Source organism: Phoxinus phoxinus, assembly GCF_949152265.1.
Source record: "Phoxinus phoxinus genome assembly, chromosome: 10".
Classification (NCBI taxonomy): Eukaryota; Metazoa; Chordata; class Actinopteri; order Cypriniformes; family Leuciscidae; genus Phoxinus; species Phoxinus phoxinus.
This window is the reverse complement of record NC_136885.1, coordinates 31,125,068-31,149,119: the sequence shown is the minus strand read 5'-3', so window position 1 is coordinate 31,149,119 and position 24,052 is coordinate 31,125,068. Positions and strand designations below refer to the sequence as shown.

The 24,052-nt window shown below is 34.7% G+C and overlaps 1 protein-coding gene and 1 long non-coding RNA gene across 4 annotated transcripts; both read left to right on the top strand.

The window, feature by feature from the left end:
- The first annotated feature begins 925 nt into the window (after positions 1 to 925).
- hpn (hepsin) lies at positions 926 to 17,972 on the top strand. 3 transcript variants are annotated; one of them, XM_079626721.1, is made up of 13 exons: positions 926 to 1,111; positions 1,781 to 1,886; positions 6,331 to 6,432; positions 6,534 to 6,575; positions 7,330 to 7,459; positions 7,594 to 7,710; positions 8,745 to 8,785; positions 8,873 to 9,038; positions 9,955 to 10,151; positions 12,327 to 12,422; positions 14,239 to 14,381; positions 16,697 to 16,861; positions 16,959 to 17,972. In XM_079626721.1, the coding sequence occupies exons 2-13, from the start codon at positions 1,868 to 1,870 to the stop codon at positions 17,010 to 17,012; spliced, it is 1,272 nt and encodes a 423-aa protein (XP_079482847.1). In that variant the 5' UTR covers positions 926 to 1,111; positions 1,781 to 1,867; the 3' UTR covers positions 17,013 to 17,972. The 3 variants fall into 3 exon arrangements, with proteins under 3 accessions (XP_079482847.1, XP_079482848.1, XP_079482849.1); XM_079626722.1 differs by lacking the exon at positions 926 to 1,111 and adding an exon at positions 1,132 to 1,420; XM_079626723.1 differs by lacking the exons at positions 926 to 1,111; positions 1,781 to 1,886 and having other exon boundaries at positions 6,339 to 6,432; positions 7,335 to 7,459.
- Positions 17,973 to 20,187: 2,215 nt separating this feature from the next.
- LOC307005098 lies at positions 20,188 to 21,977 on the top strand. Its single transcript, XR_013799222.1, has 2 exons — positions 20,188 to 20,844; positions 20,942 to 21,977. It is a non-coding gene; the product is annotated as an uncharacterized lncRNA (long non-coding RNA).
- The last annotated feature ends 2,075 nt before the right edge of the window (positions 21,978 to 24,052 follow it).

Below are 24,052 nucleotides of genomic sequence, written 5' to 3'. Positions count from 1 at the left end.
GCACATCTAAAAAAACACATATACAGTGCTATGCATGAGTTTAGACACCCATGCTAAAGTTGCCTAAAAAGAGGAATAAAAAAAAAAACATCTTTTGTAAATTGATCTTAAAATGCCTTAATAAATAAAAAAAATTAGGAAATATCCAATATGGTGAAGGGTGTGTAATGATGTGGGGATATTTTAATTCCAAAGGCCAGGGGAACTTTACCAGGATGCATAGTATCCTGGATCCATGAAATAACTGGCCTTTCAAAATTAAAATCTGCCTGCCTCTATGGGAATATTAACATAGGGGTGTCCTGACTTATGCACCCTGTATTTTAAGGAAGAACATTTATTTATTTACGATACATTATTCATTCACAAAGAAAATTGGTGTCCTTAAAGGTTGGATTTTTCCTATTTTTTTTAATTAAGGCATTAAGATCAATTTCCAAAAGAATATTTTTTATTCCTCTTTTTAGGCAACTTTAGCATGCCTAAACTTAAACATAGCACTGTATATATATTGTATATATAAATAATTAATATTATAATTATTATTAATGTTATTAGTAGTTGTTAATAATATATAAAAAAAAATACATTTTTTTACATTCTTTTTATATTTATAATCGTTATTCAGTTTGAAGGATCAGTGTTTATTTGCGAAAATCTGTATAAATCAAACAAGACAGCTACACACATTTACCTTATGGTATAATGTTCTGTATATGGCTGTATTATTGGTTATGCTTTAGTCGCAGTCGTATCGCTCCATGACGTGCTTCATCAGATGAGCTGTTCCTGAAGTTGAGATGAGGTGCGCGCACACAGATTCACCTGTCTAGCGCGCGCGCACCTTCACACACACCTGCGCTTCGCTGGGACTCTCTACTACTGACCGGAAGAGGGAGGTTTCCACTCCAGCGAACAGCACTGAGAGAGCAGAGAGAGTGAGGAGAAGAGCCGTCCTGACTGCCGGAGAATAGAGTCATTTAACAAACAAGAAAAGAGCGCAGGACTCCGGGGAACGGCAAATGTCAGCGCGGATATTTGGATTAAACAACAGATTTACCGCTTCATCTCTTTATTTCTACTTCAAAAGTTTATCCAAAGAGCTGTAGAGGTAAATGTGAAAACTGTTTTTACTCTTATGTGACAATCAAATAAAAGACAATTATTTTTGATATATTTCCCAAATGTTAATTTATATCCAATAATAATAATCATCATCATCTCCAGATTTTTTTTAACTGGCTTATGTAACGGACCATCAGGACAAAATTCGCTAAATTGGATTTTACTGATTATAAACTGGATGTGAAATTAGCTGCTTCTTCTTTTTCTTTTTTTTTACATTTAAAAATTGCTATGGATTCATGTCCTGAGAAAATAAATCGGAATACTTGGAAATACTAAAGACAAAAAGTAAAAAGTAAGTTTCTCAACACTTAAATCATGTCAGCCCTCTAAAATTTCAAACTTGAGTTTAATTGGCTTAAATTAAACTAAATTTAAGGTTACAATCTTGCAGTGGTAAATTGATTACACTTCAACAAGTTTGACCCGTTAAATAGTGAGTAGAAATGGCAGAAATTATTGCCACAAGGTACATTTTGGGAAATAATATATATAGCATTATGTTAAAAACATTTTACAGTGATTGTTAATAACAGCACTGTAACCCTCTGAAGTTTTTCTCAGTTTGCACTTTGGTTTATTTAACTTGCTTAACCCATATTTGTCCATGACAGCAGTTAAATTATGTTTTCTAAGCTTTTCTAAACATTTCCAGGTCTGAAAGAAGCAGCAAATCAAAGTTTGGAGGAGGAACCGTTGGAATCCATTCCAAGCTTATTTGTCAGTTTTCTGTTGGATAAAGATGCCAGAGAAGAAGATCGGTGAGTGCTGAGCTGTTTCTCTCTCTTTTTTTGAGATCAGACGACTGGTTTGTTAAAGATTAACAGCTGGCCGGTGATGGGTCATGTACTCGATTTGTTTTGGTCAGTCTGAATCTGTGTATCACTTTGACAGAAGGCCAAAACGTGTCAAGACATGACATGAGGTGATTTGTCCATACTGTTGTCATGTATACAATGGATAAAAAGAAAACCAGGGTTATATTAGGGTTAACTATAAATATATACACTCTTGAGATAGCTGAACCTTTATTATCTTTCTCAAAAACAAATGCTGTTAAATGTTTTATGCGAGCTTGTAAATTTAGATGAACTACAGCAAAAACAAAACTATATTAGTTTATCCTAGTTTTTTTTCTGGCTGCTCATATTTAAAATCTCACAGGAGACCATCTATTTGAATTCTCTCATTAAAAATGAGATACACAGTTCTAGACCAAAACATTTCTTTACAGTGGATACAGAACATTTTAGCACAACAGTTTTGTTCAGATTAATGTTAGTTAATTAATTAATTAATTTGTCCCCATTTAAAGGGGCTTGTGATGTTTTAATTTGTCTGCAAAACACGAATCACCCAGGTATGATGGTCTTGAGAGATAGAGAGAGAAAGAGAGAGAGAGAAGGCAGTGTACCATGAAGAAGCTCTGTCTCATACACACCCCCCACTCAGACAAAAGTACTACTTGTTCTCCGGTCAAATGGGTCATGGCAGGTGCCGTAGAAACGGTCTGAGGCAGTGGGGAAATCCTCAGGAATGAAACGAGAGACAGCAAACAGGAAAACATCACAGTGTTTCAGTTTTGTTCTGACCTCTAATGTAACTGTTCAAAGCGGGCTTGAAAAAACGTCACTGGTCAGTTGAGTCACAGTGAGATTTGGATGGTCACATTTTGCCGTTTCTCTTTTTACATTGATGGCATTTTTTTTAATTGTTTAACAGTTTGTATCAATGACCAAGATGTTTCTCAACTAGAATTACAACAGATCTCATATAGATTCAGTCAATCATCTATAGATAAATAAAATATTTCATAATTTAGATGCATATTGAAATACTTTCTGATTGGTCAATATTGGAGTTTAAGGATGCTAAACTTCATAATTCATGCAGATGACTGATTTTCTACATGAAAAGTAAGGGGTTAGTACAATTGTTTCGTTTTGGAAAGAAGCCTCTTATGCTCACCAAGGCTGCATTCATTTAAACAAAATACAGTAAAAACAGTAATATTGTGAAATAGTTTTACTAATTAAAATATATTTTTTTCTATTTGATTATATTTTAAATGTAATGTGTTCCTTTGATGCGAAGCTGAATTTTCCGCATCATTACATGTCACATGATCCTTCAGAAATCATTCTAATATGATGATTTGCTTCAAGAAACATTTCTGATTATTATCAATGTTAATATTCTTGTTGAAACAGTAATACATTGTTTTCATGATTCTTATCATTCATTATAAATCTTTATAGGATTCCTATATCAGCTCTTGCTCTTAGAAATGACTTTACATCACTTGCTTGTTTGCACCATGAGGATCATAAGAGCCTTGAAATACTGTAACGACTGTTTCTACGTAATGCGTCCTCCCTATGACCCATGCAAAGGGTTGTGCGTTTGGCCCTGTTGCAGAGCTGCTGTAACCTGTTTAGTGTGTTTGTTTGCTCTGGGCTTATCAGACAGAACAGTCTCTCCATGTCAAATTGGCCTACTGTTAATCATCACACCAGAGCTTCTGTCTGAAATAGGTTTTCATGCTTGAATATTCAAATAGCACATTATTTTCCCCATACATCGTTGCTGCATCTCTCTCTCCCTCTCCCAGTCTGTCAGTAACACTCTGGGGTGTGTTTCCCAAAGCCAACTATGGTCGCAAGTTCTGTCGTTACCAATAGAGTTCAATGGAACTTGCGGCCATAATTGGCTAACGATGCTTTTGGGAAACGCACCCCTGTTTAGTTCTTGTCTCTATGAAGCCCCTCCTTCTGAAAAGCACAATGTGTTCTGATTGGTCAACCGCTTCGAGCGTGTTTGGGAAATGTCGCGCCCCTTACCATAACCGCACGTTTAAACGCACAACTAACTTAAAGCTACACTGTGTAGGAATTACTCCCATCTAGCGGTGAAATTGAATATGACTACTGAATATTACTTTCTATCCCCTCCCATTCCGAGGGCGTTTTAACTCCTACGGTGGCCGTAATATTTCAAATCTGCCGGCAGTCGCGAATAATTTCCCCCTCGCATTCGTCACGGTGCCACTGAGTGTAAAAACGCGAAAGGTGAAGCTTGAATTTCAAGGTATGTATTTTCAAGATGGAGGCGCAACATGGCTTCTGCCATTCGAGCAACTCACACGTATGTATTATAAATGGCAGATTGTACGCTTTCGAGAATACTTGATTAGTTGGTAGAAGTATTAATGAGCACATATAATTTTGAAAGAACCAAGTGTTTTTTTTGCTAAGAATCAGCTTAAAAAATGACACAGTGTAGCTTTAATTCAACCAGGCCTCACCTCCCTTTTCTGCATATGACTTGGGCGGGAATTATTCAAATAAAGAATATTGTGACGTTTCCCGGGAGAAACTCCAAAAAATGGAGGCATTTCAGGGCATTCAGAAAAAAAAGTTTACGCCTAGCGCATGGTCTAAAAGCGTTGTCCCTGTTCTCTTAATGAGTAATGGGTGTGTTTTGGGTGTAACGTGCAATAAACCAATCAGAGTCTCATCTCCCATTCCCTTTAAAAGCCAGTTGTGCTCGCCATGGCAGATTCCCTATTTACATGGTGGAATTTGTAAGCGGAAAAAGACTAAACGCTTCTCTAACGAGGAAACGGATCAGATCGTGCGTGAAGTTAAAGCGCGCAAGCAGACCATACGGGACAAGTCGGATTCCACCATATCTTTATGTACACAATAATGATCTTTTACATTGTAATCCTTTTATATTTGTAATATTTGGCATGTTTGTGTGCTGCTGACTGTGCATCCCTGTGTGTGTAATAAGCATAAGTGTACACTCGTTGTGTGACAGTGTATTCTTCTGGAGTGACTTGTGTAACTTTGCAGACCTTTTTCAACAATAACATTACACACTGAAGATGAAAATGTACAATAGGACTTTAAATATTATTGAAAAGCCCACAGAATATGTCTTTTCAATGAATATCGTTTATTTTGGCCGTGGCACATTGGTACAGTAAGGCATGTGGAATGCAGGGGATGCAGGTTTGATTCTGGCCTGTATTATTGCTCAGAGGTTGCTATTTTATAGCTCATGAAATCTAAAACTGAACATTATTTCCTTAAAAATATGATTTTTTTTTTACCTATGACATTACACATTTAGCATCAAGCACTTGCAGGAAAGCCACCTATATGATTTTTCTCCTTGTGTTTTCATATCATTGGCTTTTAATAAAAGTAAATTCAATCAAAATGCACACTTAAGAACAATGTTAGGATGCATTATTCTTCTTTTTTAACATGAGTAAATCAAAATAAAGGTGAAAATGAAGAAACATTTGTACATTAATTTAAGTTTAAGGACAATGGCAAGGCAATAAAAACAAAAAATCTGAAATAATATATCTTTAAAAAGCCATGTTAAATATAAATATAATAACATATTATTTTATTTAAACTTTGAATATAATATATAATTTTGATTTATTGGTTTTGTTATTGGATTATTTTCCGTCAAGAATAAATTCATTAGAAGCAGAAAATTATTTAAAAAGACAGTAGCAGTAGTAAAGAGTTCATGCTATTAATATATAATTTTATTTATATTTTATTAATGGTTTGAATACATAATTTAGAAATGTTTGTGCATAGTCATTGAAATCTTCAACTTTTGTTTCCATATCTTGGCAAATCTGAGCAAAGTATGGCGTTGTTGAGATCCCCTGAAACTCTAAAAGAGACACATGTGAGATAGGGTGTTTATCTCAGTAAACATCTGAGAAGCAGGATACACAAGTCATATTCCAAAGTCATTTATATTCGGTGTGTGTTTTATATAGGATGATAATGGCTATTGATTGAGCATATAATCATAGTATAATAAAGTAGGGCTTGTAAATGGTAGAACTGGTAAATGATCAGTGCATGCAGGTCTGGATATGCTGTTTTTCTGGATAAAGCGGATATGCTGGATAAAGCTTTCTGTGATGGGTGTGTGTGTGTGTGTGTGTGGAGAGAGAGAGCTGATCATGACACTGAGATTCAGTCCCCGTTTACTTTAGCAGAGAGGAATTGATGACTTTGGACTATTGATTTTGTTCATGGTTCTGTTCTTTTCATCAGCTTTGTCATGATTTATGTGTTTGCTCACAAGTATTTGAACATTCACAAAATCTCACAGAACTGCATTAAATACATGCTTTGTCCTGTCCTGTTGGTTTCTGTCCTACAGGAAGTCCAGGGATGACCATCTTCAGTCCGTATCGTGTGGTCGCTGCGGTAGCCGTGATCTTGATCATACTGGGGGGACTGGGAGCCGCCATCTGGGCCCTTGGTAAGACTTCCGGCTCGGCTTTCTGGGAATTCTGGTTTGCTTCTAGGAACTGCTGATTCTCCAGAGACTTATTACACTTGTTTTGTTTGTTTGATTTCCAGTCACCTATCTTAGAACAACAGAAGATACTGGATTATTTGATGGTAAGCATTGTTAATTTTTAACTACATTTAAATATATGAATATTATATTTAAATAATAGTATTATTAGGGGTGTAACAGTGTCAAAATATATCGCAATACAAAAATGCAACAATATGTATCGTGGATAGTGACAATATGTATTGTGTATAGTTCACCCAAAATACAAATTACTGTGAGAAAAAATCTAGTTTTCAGAGTTTCAGTGTCAGTACTACATTAAACTACTATATATAATGTTGAATATAATGTATAATAGTGCAATGGGGGTACATTTGTGGGTCCTGATAATGCCAAATGTCTCATGTTACCTGTAAAAAGTGGCTTACATTATTTAAATATAGTCAGCGACATAGTGCAAGCATATTCATCTAAAATAATTCAGTATTTTCCACTTCAGAATTATGAATAATATTTTTATTCTGGTGTCACAATTGTCCTGTGCATTGGATTACCAGCACCAAGTCCAAACCTATTCATTTACACCCAGAATGTAATAAATAATTTAGCATTTTAATCAACAGTACATTTTTTGTTAACCTTTTAACATATGTCTTGAGTATTGCAATAATATCGTATCGTGAGTTCAGTATCGTGATATGTATCGAATCGTGTTTCGTGACATTAGCGTATCGTTACACAACTAATTTTTATAGGTGATTGTTGTGTTAAAGTATCTTATGCTCACAGAATGTGCACTCAACATTCATACTAAAATATTCTGACCCCACGGACTGTCTTGATTGTGTCCTGCAGTGCAGGTGAGTGCAGCTGACCAGAGGCTGAGAGTGTTCGACTCCACCCAGCGGAGATGGAGACACGTCTGCTCGTCCAGCGTCAACCAGCTCATCGCCAACATCAGCTGTGAGGAGATGGGCTTCATCAGGTAACTAACAAGCATGCCAGGCTCACTGTTTCTCCGGTATAGACATTAATTTAGTCAAGCCAGAATCAGTTGTTGACTGGAATTCATCATCGTTTTAGTTATGTCTTAATTTGCATTTTATTCTTTCCATTCAGAGCGGTAAATGTCTCAGCCACATGTGCTCCTGACAATGGCGGTGACCGAGATTTTTTCTGCGTGAAAGATAGTGAGTTAACATACGGGAAGAAGATAAAAACAGCCCTCTATCCTTGGTAAGACTTTGCCTTTTCGTTTGATTGAAAATAAATATATGCACCATGAACATCACCAAATTGAATTTTAAAAATAAACTTGAAAACAATTCCCCTTTAGCCATTGTTTGCCCCAAGGGGGACCTGGACAAAGCTCTCAGTTAGCATTCTCTATAGCAAGCGATACATTTAGCATTTTAAAGAGTCTACCAAAAATTGGTAAAAAATCATCTATAATATAATGAAATATTTGTGATTAATATGTTACTTGCAAAAAAAAAAATTCATCAGAATACACAGCTAATTTTGAATGGCCATCGAGGGAGAAAGACACTTTCTGGCCGCTCTCTTGATCTGTGATTACACTACTGGTCAAGAGTTTGGAATAATTATGATTTTGAATAATTATAATAATTATGATAATTTTTATTTGAAGTATTTGATCTAACCAAGGCTGCTTTTATTTGATCAGAAATAACATCAAAACATTAATACTGTGAATATTATTACAATTTAAATTAACTGTTTTTCCCCCCAGTATTTATTCCTGTGACGCAAAGCTGAATTTTCTGCATCATTACTTCAGTCTTCAGTGTCACATGATCCTTCAGAAATCATCCTAATATGCTGACTTTCTTACTGTTATTCATTTTGAAAACATTTAATGAATATGCTTAATATTTTTGTGGAAATATTAAGCAATATTTTTTCAGGATTCTTTGATACACGGAAAGTTCATAAGACCAGCACTTATTTAAAATAGATGACCAAATTTCTTACACCAAACTTTTGAATGTTATAGTGTAGCAAAAATATTAAGCAGCAAAAACACATTAGAATGATTTCTGAAGGATCATGTGACACTGAAGACTGGAGTAATGGTGCTGAAATTTCAGCTTTGCATCACATGAATAAGTTACATTTTAAAATATAATAAAATAGACAACAGTGATTTTAAATTGTAATACGTTTTTTTGTTTTGTTTTTTAAGCTAAGAACCGGTTGCAATAGTCGTAATCTCTCTAAAACATTCTGATGTTTCATTTCTGTTTCAGTAAATGTGACAAAGGTCAGATACTAGAGGTGATTTGTCAGGGTAAGTGCTACAACTCAATTTGTAGCATTTTGAATATTTCTTCACTGCAGATAGGCTACATGGTTTGTTGACTCTGTATCGCTGTAGACTGTGGCCGTCGTATGCTGCCCGAAGAGCGGATCGTGGGGGGAGTCGATGCTCGCCAGGGTTCGTGGCCATGGCAGGTCAGCTTACAGTATGATGGAGTTCACCAGTGCGGTGGATCTATCATTTCCGATCGCTGGATTGTCAGTGCTGCACACTGCTTTCCTGAGTGAGTGACACACATTTCACACCCATATTCTTGAACGTCCAGAACGCATTAAGTTTTCTGTTTTCAGTTGAAAATTGTGTTGTGTAAGCCACCCCTAAGTTAATAACTAATGAATTTTACAACGGAAATTAATCAATCAAAAGCTTACTTAAGCTGGACAATGACTTTCTTCTAGATCTGATTTACAGCCAAAACAATGTTTGTTGCATTAATTTCCTATTATCACTGTAAAGCTGCTTTGAAACAATCTGTATTGTAAGCACTAAATAAATGAAGGTAACTTGATATTTTTATTTTTTTACTACTGTACTAAAACATGCTAGCAATGTGTTAAAACATGTTAACAACTTTTAGAAACAAGCAAAAACATGCTAGCTCCGTGTTAAAAATGATAGCAATATATAGGCTATCTATCTTACAGATTGCATGGCTTTAAAACCATGCTAAAACATAATAGCAATGTGTTAAAACATGTTAGCAGCATGTTAAAAACTTCTAGATTTTTAAAAAAAAAAACAAGCTAGCTCCATGTAAACAACTTCTAAGCAAGCTAAAACATGCTAGCTCCACAGGCTACTAAAATGGGTAGCAACGTCTATCTTTGACTGTAGGCCTATATCTTTAAGATCATACTAAAACATGCTAGCAATGTGTTAAAACCTGTTAGCAGCATGTTAAAAACGTCTAGAAACAAGTTAAAATAAGCTATAGCCCTGTGAACAACTTCTAAGCAAGCTAAAACATGCTAAAATGGGTAGCAAAGTCTATCTGTCTATCTTTGATTGTAGGCCTCTATCTTTAAAACCATGCTAAAACATGCTAGCAATTTGTTAAAACATGTTAGCAACATCTTAACAAAGAAACAATCTATCTATCTAAGATCTGCAAGATCTTACTCTCAGGCTTGTATCCTCAGGAGGTATCGTCACGTGTCACGCTGGCGGGTTCTGATGGGATCGATCTACAACACTCCCATCCGTAAGAACGTTGTGATTGCCGAGGTGAAGACCGTTGTCTACCACAGCAGCTACCTGCCCTTCGTCGACGCCAACATTGACGACAACAGTCGTGACATTGCAGTCCTGGCGCTGACAAAACCTCTGCAGTTCACTGGTGAGTTTTTACACAGAATTACAGAAAATAGTAACACTTTATTTTGATGGTCCCCTTTATACATTTTGTTGCCTTGTAACATTGCACCTGCATGTCAACTAGCAGTCATTAGAGTATTAGTAGACTGTCTGCTTAATATACACTTTATTTGTCTCCCAAACAGACATTTACTGACTCGACACTTTGCAAGTCAACTTATTCTACTAACCCTATAACCTAAAAGTCTACTAATAATCTACTAATACTCTAATGAGAGTTAGTTGGCATGTAGGTGCAACGTTACTTATAGACAACAGAATTTTTGAAAAGGACCATTAAAATAAAGTGTAACTCAGGAAATATATGCACTTTGGCCAAATCCTTGGCCAAAATCCGGTGTTCTGACGGAACACCATACCCATCAGAATGGGATACCTTCGGTTAATGCGCATGCGCAGCAGTGAAATTTGTGGAATTGCGCAAGCGTTAAATTTAAACCATAATTTCAGCATACCTAAGATTACAAGCGGCAAGTGTCGGTGTATTATATCGCTAGTATTAGCGTTATTAGTATTATATCGTATTATAGGCTAAATTGACAGACCCCGCTATAAAACTCAACTTCTGGTATGCTATTCTGACAAAGTATGCTACATCGACAGAACACCGGCTCCATGTAAATACATATTAAATACCAAATTTGTTCTGATTGGCTGCCTTTTTGCTTTTGGTGTTGACAGAAAAATGATTGGGAACGTTTGCTTTAACCTCTCTGAATAAAAGTGTATTTTAAATATTACAGTAAATATCATCTTTAACACTATTTTTTTAATAAAATAATTTGTTCATAAAAGATATGTCTCTGTGTAACAAGGACACATCTTTGCTAGCAGCAGTTTAATTGGAGTTTGTTTTGAGGTGTTTTTCATCAGGTAGTAGTGGTATGTGTCAGGCCTGCCTGGGTGAACACACAGCATTATAGTAAAACCTCCCTCTGGTCTCAGGTTGCTCGTCCCGAGAACAAAGCTCCTCTATTTCCACGCGGCCTTGAGTCGAAACAAAAGACAGTACTTTTCCTGAAGGACATAGCTTTTGCTCATATTCACAGTTTTCTGTATAGTTCACCAGAACGTTGAAAGGAAATATGTTGCATTTTCTACTGAAAAGATTTAGCTCTCTAAAAAATAAAGGTTAAAAGGGGGGGTTCGCAGTGATGCAATAGAAGAACCATTTTTGGTTCCCAAATAACCTTTTAGAAAACAGTTCTTAAAGGAACACTCGACTTTTTTTGGAAATAGGCTTTGGAAAGTTGCGATTTTCTAGGCCAATAGGAACTATACTCTCATTCCTGCGTAATAATCAAGGAACTGTGCTCCCGTACCAGCAGGCGCAATGATATTACACAGCGCCTGGAAATAGTCCCCAGCTAGGAAACTTCCAACGTGACCGGGACTAAGTTTGTAATATCATTGCACCTGCTGGTACGGCAGCACAGTTCCTTGATTATTACGCAGGAATGAGAGTATAGTTCCTAGACATATTGGCATAGAAAATCGCAACTTTTCATTTTCTGTCGGTCTTCGTACACGATGTAACTAAAGAAGAGTCCAGTTTTAAATAGGAAAAATATCGAAATTTGGTAATTTTTTTGAGAGAGATGCTAACGGTCTAATCAGATTCAATGATCTATGCTAAGCTATGCTAAAAGTGTTACCGCCAGACCCGAAGATCGGCTGAATGGATTCGAAAACGGTAAAACTCAACTGTTTAACTCTAGGGGAGATGAAAAATGAGCCTATTTCCCCAAAAAATGGAGTGTTTCTTTAAAAGAACCTATTTTTTCTTAGTGTGAAGAATATTGAAAAAATCTAAAGAACCCTTTTTCCGCAACAGAGAACCTTGTTTTTGAACTTCTGTTTTTGCTGTAGCTCTCTTTCTATTGCTGTCGAAGAGTATTAGCTGGTGAGGTGGATTACTTATTGTAGAGTTAACGACAGTTATCGTGAGCATTGCAATATTTGAAGCTAATATCTTAACAGATATCAGTAGAAGATTTTAAAACGAGTGGTTCATTCGTAAGCGCAGCGCTAAAAAGGGGCGGAGCTACACGAGGTCCAAGGAAATGGAGCATGAGCTATGACTGTGTGTGAAACCGTTTTCCTTCCCCAGCTGACATAATCTCTTTTGGTGTTTTAGATTATATACAGCCAGTGTGTCTGCCGACCTACGGCCAGCGTTTGGCGGATGGGCAGATAGGTACAGTAACTGGCTGGGGTAACATGGAGTATTATGGTTAGTAATGTCTCATTCTGTGTCTTTATTTAAAGGTCACGGTTGTGCCGTATTACAGTGTTAATCCTCTTTACCTGGAACTCGAGACTTGCTGTCTGTCTGTGACTGTCTCTCTTTGACCTTTGTGTCAGTGACCTGAGTGAGTGTTGTTGTGCTTGAATTAACCGCGTGTGCGAACTGCTGTCAGTTACCAGGCAATCATTTCAACTTCCCTCAGTTTGTATAAACAGTAGATGTTTTTTAGTACTTTTAAACACATAAAAGTGCTTAAATTAATTATTTAGTTTAAAATACTTTTCTTGGTGGGGGAATATCTGGTTATGTTTATGGAGTTTGATTATATCACATCATTCCAGTGTTGTTATCCCTTAATTAACAGTAATAGTTAATACTTAATAGTATTGAATATGCAGTGCACTTGTATCCCTGGTTTCACAGACAAGGCTTTAGCCTAGTCCCAGACTAAAATGCATGTTTGAGCCGTTTTAACTGAAAGCTATTTGTACTGGCATATATACTTAAAATATTTCAGTGCCATTGTTTTGTCTCAATATTCACACCAGTAATGTTTTTTCTTCTATGGCACGTTTATAAAAGATACTTAAATGTCCTAATTGAACCAAGGCCTAAATCTGAGCCCTGTATGTGAAACCAGGCCGGTTTAATTGCATTCATTTAAGTTACATTACATTAAGTATTTTTACTGTATTATTTCCATATTATTTATATAATAAGTACTCATGTTAATTATTAATTATTGTTTCACATGGAATTATTAACTAAATCTTTGTTCATTTAAATAATACAATATATAAAGAAAAATATACTGTAAGTATTAGATGAAAATTTCAACTTAGTTTATTTCAGATTTTTCATTTTAATAAAAAAAATTAAGTTTAAATTGACTAAAACTAAAGCTGAAATAAATATAAATTAAATCTAAAAAGAAAAATATATTTTTTCAAAAGAACATAAAATGACTCAACTTAAAATAAAATGAAACTATAATAATATTACTTTAATAATACTATACTAAATATATATATATGAATACTATAAAGTATATAATGATAATAATTGTTATACTTTTATAATAGTATGTATTAAATGTTTATTCATGGTGATGTCCACTTACCTTCTAAGCTCTCATTTACTATAAACACATTACCTGTTTGTTCATAAACACTGAGGGTCACGTATTAGTAATTGACAGCATGCCAGCCTTCATGTCATGTCAGAATGATCATATTTATGAGATTAATACACATAAACACTGCCAAATTGGAATCACCGATGGAAAACAAGAGAAACATGCCTGAAGCGAATTGGCCTGGATCATAGTAGTAAGTTATAAAGATTATAAACGTGAAAATCATGAATATTACCTGTGTAAATGCATTTGTGCTTATATTCACATATAATGTTCATGCAATGTCATAAATGTGTTTCCATACCTTTGCCACACAAATGCATTTACATCACAGGATACAATGTATCATGACATTCACAATTATAATTTGTATAACTTATTATGTCCTTCTCACAACAGAGAAAATGTAAAGCAAAAGTTACTTCCCATAAAAAGTGACAATGCAACACACTGTTATTAACTGCTTTTTATAATGAGTAAGGCAATAGTGTAATGCATTACACTTCCTTTAAATATGAACATTAACATATTTAAAGGTAACAGATACAGGTAACAGATGACACTAGGTTGAAAACCCTCAATATTCACTTAAGGAATCTAGAAATCATAAACTTTTGTTTGTGCTTCGCTCTGACTTCCTCCTTCACGTGTCTTTATTTCTTGCAGGCACTCAAGCCAACGTCCTCCAGGAAGCCCATGTGCCCATCATCAGTGATACTGTGTGCAATGGTCCGGATTACTACGACAACCAGGTCACCACCACCATGTTCTGTGCTGGTTATGAGAAGGGAGGAACCGACTCCTGCCAGGTACAATACCTGCCAGTCTCTGACATCACCAGTGTAGATCAATCCCACCGCCAGTGGTGTCTCTAAGTTAAGTGGACCCCCTGTACAGTTTATTGCATCTGGCCCCATCGTGTTACCACGTGGGTGTATATTCCCCCTCTGTAGAAATCGGGGAGATCCTTATGGGACCTCCAATCCCCCTGTACACAGTCCCCCTGCCCCCCCTTATTTACACCCCCTGATTCAGATCATCAGCTCTTTTAGGTGAGAGCACTGAACTAAGTGTGTCAGATAAGAGTGACATACAAAATGGGCAGAGCGGTGGATCCCCAGGACCAGGATTGAACATCGCTGAGCAGCACTGCACACACAGCCACTAGAGGGAGACATTCATCACTAATGTACATGCGGCTGTGTGGAACTGTGAACTGATATGAGCTCAGTAATGGGATTGTCTCTTATCTGGGACAGCGGTGGTCTTCTGTAAGACCAGCCTTCGCCACTATCTGTCACTAAGTACTAAAATTGCTCAAATAAATCTAAATAGAAATCTAAAAAAAAATGAACAAGCACAACAAAATTATTAGACCAAACTGAAAAAACTAAAAGTAAAATATAAAAATAAAAAGCTATTTAAAAGATAATAAATACTATAATAGTACTAAAACAAGGGTAACACACACTTTTCAGTGAGGCCAATTTGTTAACATCAGTAAATACATTAACTAACATTAACAATGACCAATACATTTAGTTAATTTGTTACCATATTTATTCAACTTTGTTACTGCTAGTTATTAAAAATACAACTGACCATTGTTAGTTCAGTTAGCTCTGGTCTATTAAAGCGCACCTATGACATTTAAAATGTTCCTAATGTTGTTTTGGGAGTCCCCAACAACAGTTTTACATGCATGCAATGTCAAAAAACACTTTTGTTTTCGTATAATATGCATTTATTTTTACCTGATTTGCTCACCGACTCCCAAATGATTCGTTCAACGACTCGTTTTTCCAAACCCCTCCTTTGCGCGACGCTAATCTGCGGTGATTGGTCAGATGACCCAGCAGTGTTTACAGAGATAATACTTATTGTTTAGCACGGAGTATAATGATGCTTTTATCAATTAAATCGTGTTATAATAATGATTATAGTCCACTGCTTTATCTTATTTTTCGTTTTTTACTACAAACTATAAAGAATTTAATGTTATGTTAGCGAGCATAGCCCAGAGTTCATATTGTAAAAGCACAATCAGTCTTTGTTTGCGTTAGCCCGATGCATAAACATAAAGTTTTTACAAAAAAAAAAAGTGCAGTTAAGTTACTACGAGGTATTACTCTATTCTTTAAGACAACTCCGAAAACAACGACAAACACTTCACATCTCAATACAATTGCCTAGAAGCTAAATGGTGCTTACACAACAAACAAAATAATAATTAAGCATGCTACATAAAACATAAAAGCAACAATTATTAATAACACTTACAGGTTGTGATACGGAGGAGGAAGCTGATGCAAATACACTTAGAAATGAACCTTCCTTCAATATCAGCCGGCTCGCGAATCCAAGTTTGATTGCATTTAAAAAGCAATCGTCTTCAAAATGGCGCGAACAAAGCACAAGGCTCGGACTATACTTCTGTGGTATAGTTGTATGAATTGTAGCCACTTAGTCTTCAAATGCTCCTCCTTGGGCAGATGAAAAAAGTTGGCTTTTGAGTCGCACTTCAGAACACAGCGTCTCGTCGCCCTGATGTTTTCCCTGCTGGCCTTGGAGCGCAATAAGTGGGCGTATCGTATTCAAATAACTTGACAAGTTGACGTCATCTAGTCAGAGAAAAAGCTTCGGTCTTCTAACGATTCATAAAAATGTCTCAGAGTCGACTCTTACTTAGACAATAACTTTATATAGGGTGCACTTTCATATTTCAAACTTTGCAGGATGTTTTTATTCACTTAGATCTATGTTACACACTACATCAAAAGTTACATTTCAAAATTCCATAATAGGTGCCCTATTAATATTAATAATATTAACAGTTACAACTTTTGATCTTAATAATGTATTGGTAACATTAACTGAGATTAATAAATGCTTTGCAAGTAATTTTTAGTTCATGTTAAATAATGCAGTTAACTAATATGTGGAACCTTAAAAAGTGTTACCGAAATAAAACGCCATCATTCTCATAGCATGTGTAATGTTTATAAATGTGGTTATACTTTTAGGAAAGTTGCATGTTTTAAATGTATTTTAATGATGCTGCCCAGTACCCACTTGGCTTCCATTTCCTGATTTTGACATGATATCCTCTCTTATATGATGTCAGGGGGACAGTGGTGGTCCTTTTGTAGCAGCGGATGTCCTGTCTAAGACCAGCCGCTATCGTTTGCTGGGGGTGGTCAGCTGGGGCACAGGCTGTGCCATGGCCAAGAAGCCCGGCGTCTACACCCGTGTGTCACGCTTTCTGCCCTGGATTTCTACAGCCATGAGGGTGAGTGATGCAGGACGACCGGCACACTTTCATCAGCGTATCTGCATGTCATTAAAACAAACTTTACCTCACTTTTCTCTCACGTTTACCTCCATAGATGTATGAGAATTCCCCGGGAGTGCACAAAATGGCACGGGCGGTTACACCATAGCCATTTAGAAGGGAGAAATATTTTATACGAGACTGAAATATTGCCCGTTGAGGTCAGATTGGTTGCTCGGATCTGTGGCTGAGATCTGACGTTTGATATGGATCTGATGTTCTGTGATGAACAACCTGTCTCAAGGACAAATATCTTTTGCAATATCTGACTCATGGAGGTCAAGAACCATTTCTGATGCTGGCAATTACCAGAAAATGTGTTTTATAAGTATAGTACGATAAGATGGTAATCAAATTTGCAATTTTGGGTCAATCCAATAGCGCTCATATATATATATATGAATACACACACACACACACACACACACACACACACACACACACACACACACACACACACACACACACACACACACACACACACACACACACACACACACACACACACACACACACACACACACAGTAGTGGCCAAAAGTGATGTCTGGGGGGGATTTTCCTACAAGTTCGATTAAACCATCCAAAAAATGTATATTAATAATGTAATATAATGTAATATGTAATATTTTTTAATTATTAATATGAGGGAAGAACAAAACACAAAACACTAAACTTGGTTAAGGTATTTGGCCAATTATTTGGCCAACTACAACTACAGGTTTTAATATGCAAAACAAATGCATAGAAAAACAATAAGCTCACAGGAAAAAGCTAACATTGACTACAACATAATAAACTATTAGTATTTCTTATTATTTTTAATTTCTTTGTATGACAGCCTGGTCAAAAATCATGTCTGCACAATTTGCGTTATCAAAAATAAAACAATTGACTCCAAACACAACTATGCAATATCTAATTTTTTATAATATTTGTATGAAGTGTGAAGATGTCAATTTTCCTAGGCCAGACATACATTTTTACTTATTATTTCATTTACGTGTGTGTGTGTGTGTGTGTGTGTGTGTGTGTGTGTGTGTGTGTGTGTGTGTGTGTGTGTGTGTGTGTGTGTGTGTGTGTGTAACTGTATACAAAAACATATAAATGAAATAATAAATATGTTTGTAAAACATTCAAGGATATTTTTATCCTAGTTTATTGCAAGTTTGCACAGAGAGTTTGGTACCAAGAATAATTAAATATATGGTCATGTTTAGCTTTATACAGCTTTTATATAAAGCTTCATAAAAATAATAATAAAAATTAAAAAAGTATTTTTTTCTTAATTTGAGTAATAAAATGCTGTAGGCTACAAACAGACACAATATGGACTCCAGACAGTGAAAAATACAATTTATTTGATCACAATCCTAAATAAGGACTTTATCTCAACACAGTATTTATCTCAGTTGTGTTTACTGGTGACACAGGTACAGTATATGCTATACTGTATACATAATAATAATAATATAGCCATATAAGTCAAATCTTTAGTACATGAACTTATAAGTAGGTTTTAACTGAATCATACAGGCCTCTGTGAAATGTGCTACGATTAAATATGTACTAAAATGGGTTTTGTAAATGTATATGGCCAACACAACGACATTTAAAAATGTTTCATGAAAACTACACACTTTTTATTTTTTTCTACACACATATTTTACATTTATTTTATTTTCTCTTCTTTTCTGTGTTAAGCATTGATAATATCCAAACCAAAGACTGGTTAAGAGAGCAGCATGAATACACTTATTGCTGTGGCAGTCAGTATTGTTGCTTATATTGATGTACATATGAATGGCTTCTTTACCATGCAATGCTCTGTTTAATTCAAGTTTATGTATAATTTTATAAGCTGCTATATTGTTATCCAGATTTTGTACCATAACCTTCTGAATATGTTTTTTGTTGTTGTAATTAAATAGCCCATTAAGCCTGTCGAATAAGTCAAACAAGACAAGTTAGCTCTTATTATATGCTTATTTTTCTGTTCATGAAAGTAGCTGATATGAATATATGTACAATATACAAATTCTGACCTTTGACATACAGTAATCTGACTGCTTTTTCTTTTCAATTCTTTTCAACAAATGTAAATGTTGCCCCCTTAATATATGCCTTTTAAATACTGAAATAAAGACATAATTTTTTTTATTAAAAAAAAATAATGTGTGGTTACTTTTGTGCTTTAGAAACTTGACATAAAATCATCAGCAATGTTTAAATGTTTAAACAATATTTATAAGTATACACTGTTCAAAAGATGGGGTCGGTATCATTTTTTTTTATGTTTTTGAAAGAAGTATGCAAGAAGTTAGGGTTAGCTCTCATGCTCACCAATGCTGCATTTATTTGATCAGAAATACAGTATAAACATTAATAATGTGAAATATTATTACAATTTGAAATAACGTTTTTTCTATTTTATTACATTTTATAATGCAATTTATTCCTGTGATCAAAGCTGAATTTTCAGCATCATTACTTGTCTTCAGTGTCACATGATCCTTCAGAAATCATTCTAATATGCTGATTTGCTGCTCAAGAAACATTTCTTATTAATATCAATGTTGAAAACAGTTGTGCTGCTTCATATTTTTGTGGAAACCCTGATTTTTTTTTCATCCTTTGATGAAGAGAAAGAACAGCATCGATTTGAAATAATAATCTTTTGTAACATTATAAATGTCTTTACTCTCACTTTGATCAATTTCATGCTGAATAAAAGTTAATTTCTTTCTAAATAAATATAATTGACCCCAAACGTTTGATTAATGTTAAATGTGTGTCCTTTATTCTGGCACAAAACTTGTTAATAATTAAACACAATTATGTGTGTATGTTTATTATTATATTTATTATCATTTCACATGGCTATATCAGATAATGCGTATTAATTCAAAGTGAATAATATGCCTGGGATGGTGCGATCATGTTAAAGGGATAGTTCACTTTAAAATTAAAATTCTGTCATCATTTACTCACCCTCAAGTTGTTTCAAACCTGTATTAATTTATTTCTTCTGCTGAACACAAAGAAAGATATTTTGAAGGATGTCAGTAACCAAACAGTAGTCTGTACCCATTGACTTCCATAGTATTTTTTTTTCCTACTATGGAAGTCAATGGGTACAGACTACTGTTTGGTTACTGACATTCTTCTAAATATCTTTCTTTGTGTTCAGCAGAAGAAATAAATTAATACAGGTTTGAAACAACTTGAGGGTGAGTAAATGATGACAGAATTTTAATTTTAAAGTGAACTATCCTCTAGTCAGAGAAAAAGCTTCGGTCTTCTAACGATTCATAAAAATGTCTCAGAGTCGACTCTTACTTAGACAATAACTTTATATAGGGTGCACTTTCATATTTCAAACTTTGCAGGATGTTTTTATTCACTTAGATCTATGTTACACACTACATCAAAAGTTACATTTCAAAATTCCATAATAGGTGCCCTATTAATATTAATAATATTAACAGTTACAACTTTTGATCTTAATAATGTATTGGTAACATTAACTGAGATTAATAAATGCTTTGCAAGTAATTTTTAGTTCATGTTAAATAATGCAGTTAACTAATATGTGGAACCTTAAAAAGTGTTACCGAAATAAAACGCCATCATTCTCATAGCATGTGTAATGTTTATAAATGTGGTTATACTTTTAGGAAAGTTGCATGTTTTAAATGTATTTTAATGATGCTGCCCAGTACCCACTTGGCTTCCATTTCCTGATTTTGACATGATATCCTCTCTTATATGATGTCAGGGGGACAGTGGTGGTCCTTTTGTAGCAGCGGATGTCCTGTCTAAGACCAGCCGCTATCGTTTGCTGGGGGTGGTCAGCTGGGGCACAGGCTGTGCCATGGCCAAGAAGCCCGGCGTCTACACCCGTGTGTCACGCTTTCTGCCCTGGATTTCTACAGCCATGAGGGTGAGTGATGCAGGACGACCGGCACACTTTCATCAGCGTATCTGCATGTCATTAAAACAAACTTTACCTCACTTTTCTCTCACGTTTACCTCCATAGATGTATGAGAATTCCCCGGGAGTGCACAAAATGGCACGGGCGGTTACACCATAGCCATTTAGAAGGGAGAAATATTTTATACGAGACTGAAATATTGCCCGTTGAGGTCAGATTGGTTGCTCGGATCTGTGGCTGAGATCTGACGTTTGATATGGATCTGATGTTCTGTGATGAACAACCTGTCTCAAGGACAAATATCTTTTGCAATATCTGACTCATGGAGGTCAAGAACCATTTCTGATGCTGGCAATTACCAGAAAATGTGTTTTATAAGTATAGTACGATAAGATGGTAATCAAATTTGCAATTTTGGGTCAATCCAATAGCGCTCATATATATATATATGAATACACACACACACACACACACACACACACACACACACACACACACACACACACACACACACACACACACACACACACACACACACACACACACACACACACACACACACACACACACACACACACACACACACACACACACACACAGTAGTGGCCAAAAGTGATGTCTGGGGGGGATTTTCCTACAAGTTCGATTAAACCATCCAAAAAATGTATATTAATAATGTAATATAATGTAATATGTAATATTTTTTAATTATTAATATGAGGGAAGAACAAAACACAAAACACTAAACTTGGTTAAGGTATTTGGCCAATTATTTGGCCAACTACAACTACAGGTTTTAATATGCAAAACAAATGCATAGAAAAACAATAAGCTCACAGGAAAAAGCTAACATTGACTACAACATAATAAACTATTAGTATTTCTTATTATTTTTAATTTCTTTGTATGACAGCCTGGTCAAAAATCATGTCTGCACAATTTGCGTTATCAAAAATAAAACAATTGACTCCAAACACAACTATGCAATATCTAATTTTTTATAATATTTGTATGAAGTGTGAAGATGTCAATTTTCCTAGGCCAGACATACATTTTTACTTATTATTTCATTTACGTGTGTGTGTGTGTGTGTGTGTGTGTGTGTGTGTGTGTGTGTGTGTGTGTGTGTGTGTGTGTGTGTGTGTGTGTGTAACTGTATACAAAAACATATAAATGAAATAATAAATATGTTTGTAAAACATTCAAGGATATTTTTATCCTAGTTTATTGCAAGTTTGCACAGAGAGTTTGGTACCAAGAATAATTAAATATATGGTCATGTTTAGCTTTATACAGCTTTTATATAAAGCTTCATAAAAATAATAATAAAAATTAAAAAAGTATTTTTTTCTTAATTTGAGTAATAAAATGCTGTAGGCTACAAACAGACACAATATGGACTCCAGACAGTGAAAAATACAATTTATTTGATCACAATCCTAAATAAGGACTTTATCTCAACACAGTATTTATCTCAGTTGTGTTTACTGGTGACACAGGTACAGTATATGCTATACTGTATACATAATAATAATAATATAGCCATATAAGTCAAATCTTTAGTACATGAACTTATAAGTAGGTTTTAACTGAATCATACAGGCCTCTGTGAAATGTGCTACGATTAAATATGTACTAAAATGGGTTTTGTAAATGTATATGGCCAACACAACGACATTTAAAAATGTTTCATGAAAACTACACACTTTTTATTTTTTTCTACACACATATTTTACATTTATTTTATTTTCTCTTCTTTTCTGTGTTAAGCATTGATAATATCCAAACCAAAGACTGGTTAAGAGAGCAGCATGAATACACTTATTGCTGTGGCAGTCAGTATTGTTGCTTATATTGATGTACATATGAATGGCTTCTTTACCATGCAATGCTCTGTTTAATTCAAGTTTATGTATAATTTTATAAGCTGCTATATTGTTATCCAGATTTTGTACCATAACCTTCTGAATATGTTTTTTGTTGTTGTAATTAAATAGCCCATTAAGCCTGTCGAATAAGTCAAACAAGACAAGTTAGCTCTTATTATATGCTTATTTTTCTGTTCATGAAAGTAGCTGATATGAATATATGTACAATATACAAATTCTGACCTTTGACATACAGTAATCTGACTGCTTTTTCTTTTCAATTCTTTTCAACAAATGTAAATGTTGCCCCCTTAATATATGCCTTTTAAATACTGAAATAAAGACATAATTTTTTTTATTAAAAAAAAATAATGTGTGGTTACTTTTGTGCTTTAGAAACTTGACATAAAATCATCAGCAATGTTTAAATGTTTAAACAATATTTATAAGTATACACTGTTCAAAAGATGGGGTCGGTATCATTTTTTTTTATGTTTTTGAAAGAAGTATGCAAGAAGTTAGGGTTAGCTCTCATGCTCACCAATGCTGCATTTATTTGATCAGAAATACAGTATAAACATTAATAATGTGAAATATTATTACAATTTGAAATAACGTTTTTTCTATTTTATTACATTTTATAATGCAATTTATTCCTGTGATCAAAGCTGAATTTTCAGCATCATTACTTGTCTTCAGTGTCACATGATCCTTCAGAAATCATTCTAATATGCTGATTTGCTGCTCAAGAAACATTTCTTATTAATATCAATGTTGAAAACAGTTGTGCTGCTTCATATTTTTGTGGAAACCCTGATTTTTTTTTCATCCTTTGATGAAGAGAAAGAACAGCATCGATTTGAAATAATAATCTTTTGTAACATTATAAATGTCTTTACTCTCACTTTGATCAATTTCATGCTGAATAAAAGTTAATTTCTTTCTAAATAAATATAATTGACCCCAAACGTTTGATTAATGTTAAATGTGTGTCCTTTATTCTGGCACAAAACTTGTTAATAATTAAACACAATTATGTGTGTATGTTTATTATTATATTTATTATCATTTCACATGGCTATATCAGATAATGCGTATTAATTCAAAGTGAATAATATGCCTGGGATGGTGCGATCATGTTAAAGGGATAGTTCACTTTAAAATTAAAATTCTGTCATCATTTACTCACCCTCAAGTTGTTTCAAACCTGTATTAATTTATTTCTTCTGCTGAACACAAAGAAAGATATTTTGAAGGATGTCAGTAACCAAACAGTAGTCTGTACCCATTGACTTCCATAGTATTTTTTTTTCCTACTATGGAAGTCAATGGGTACAGACTACTGTTT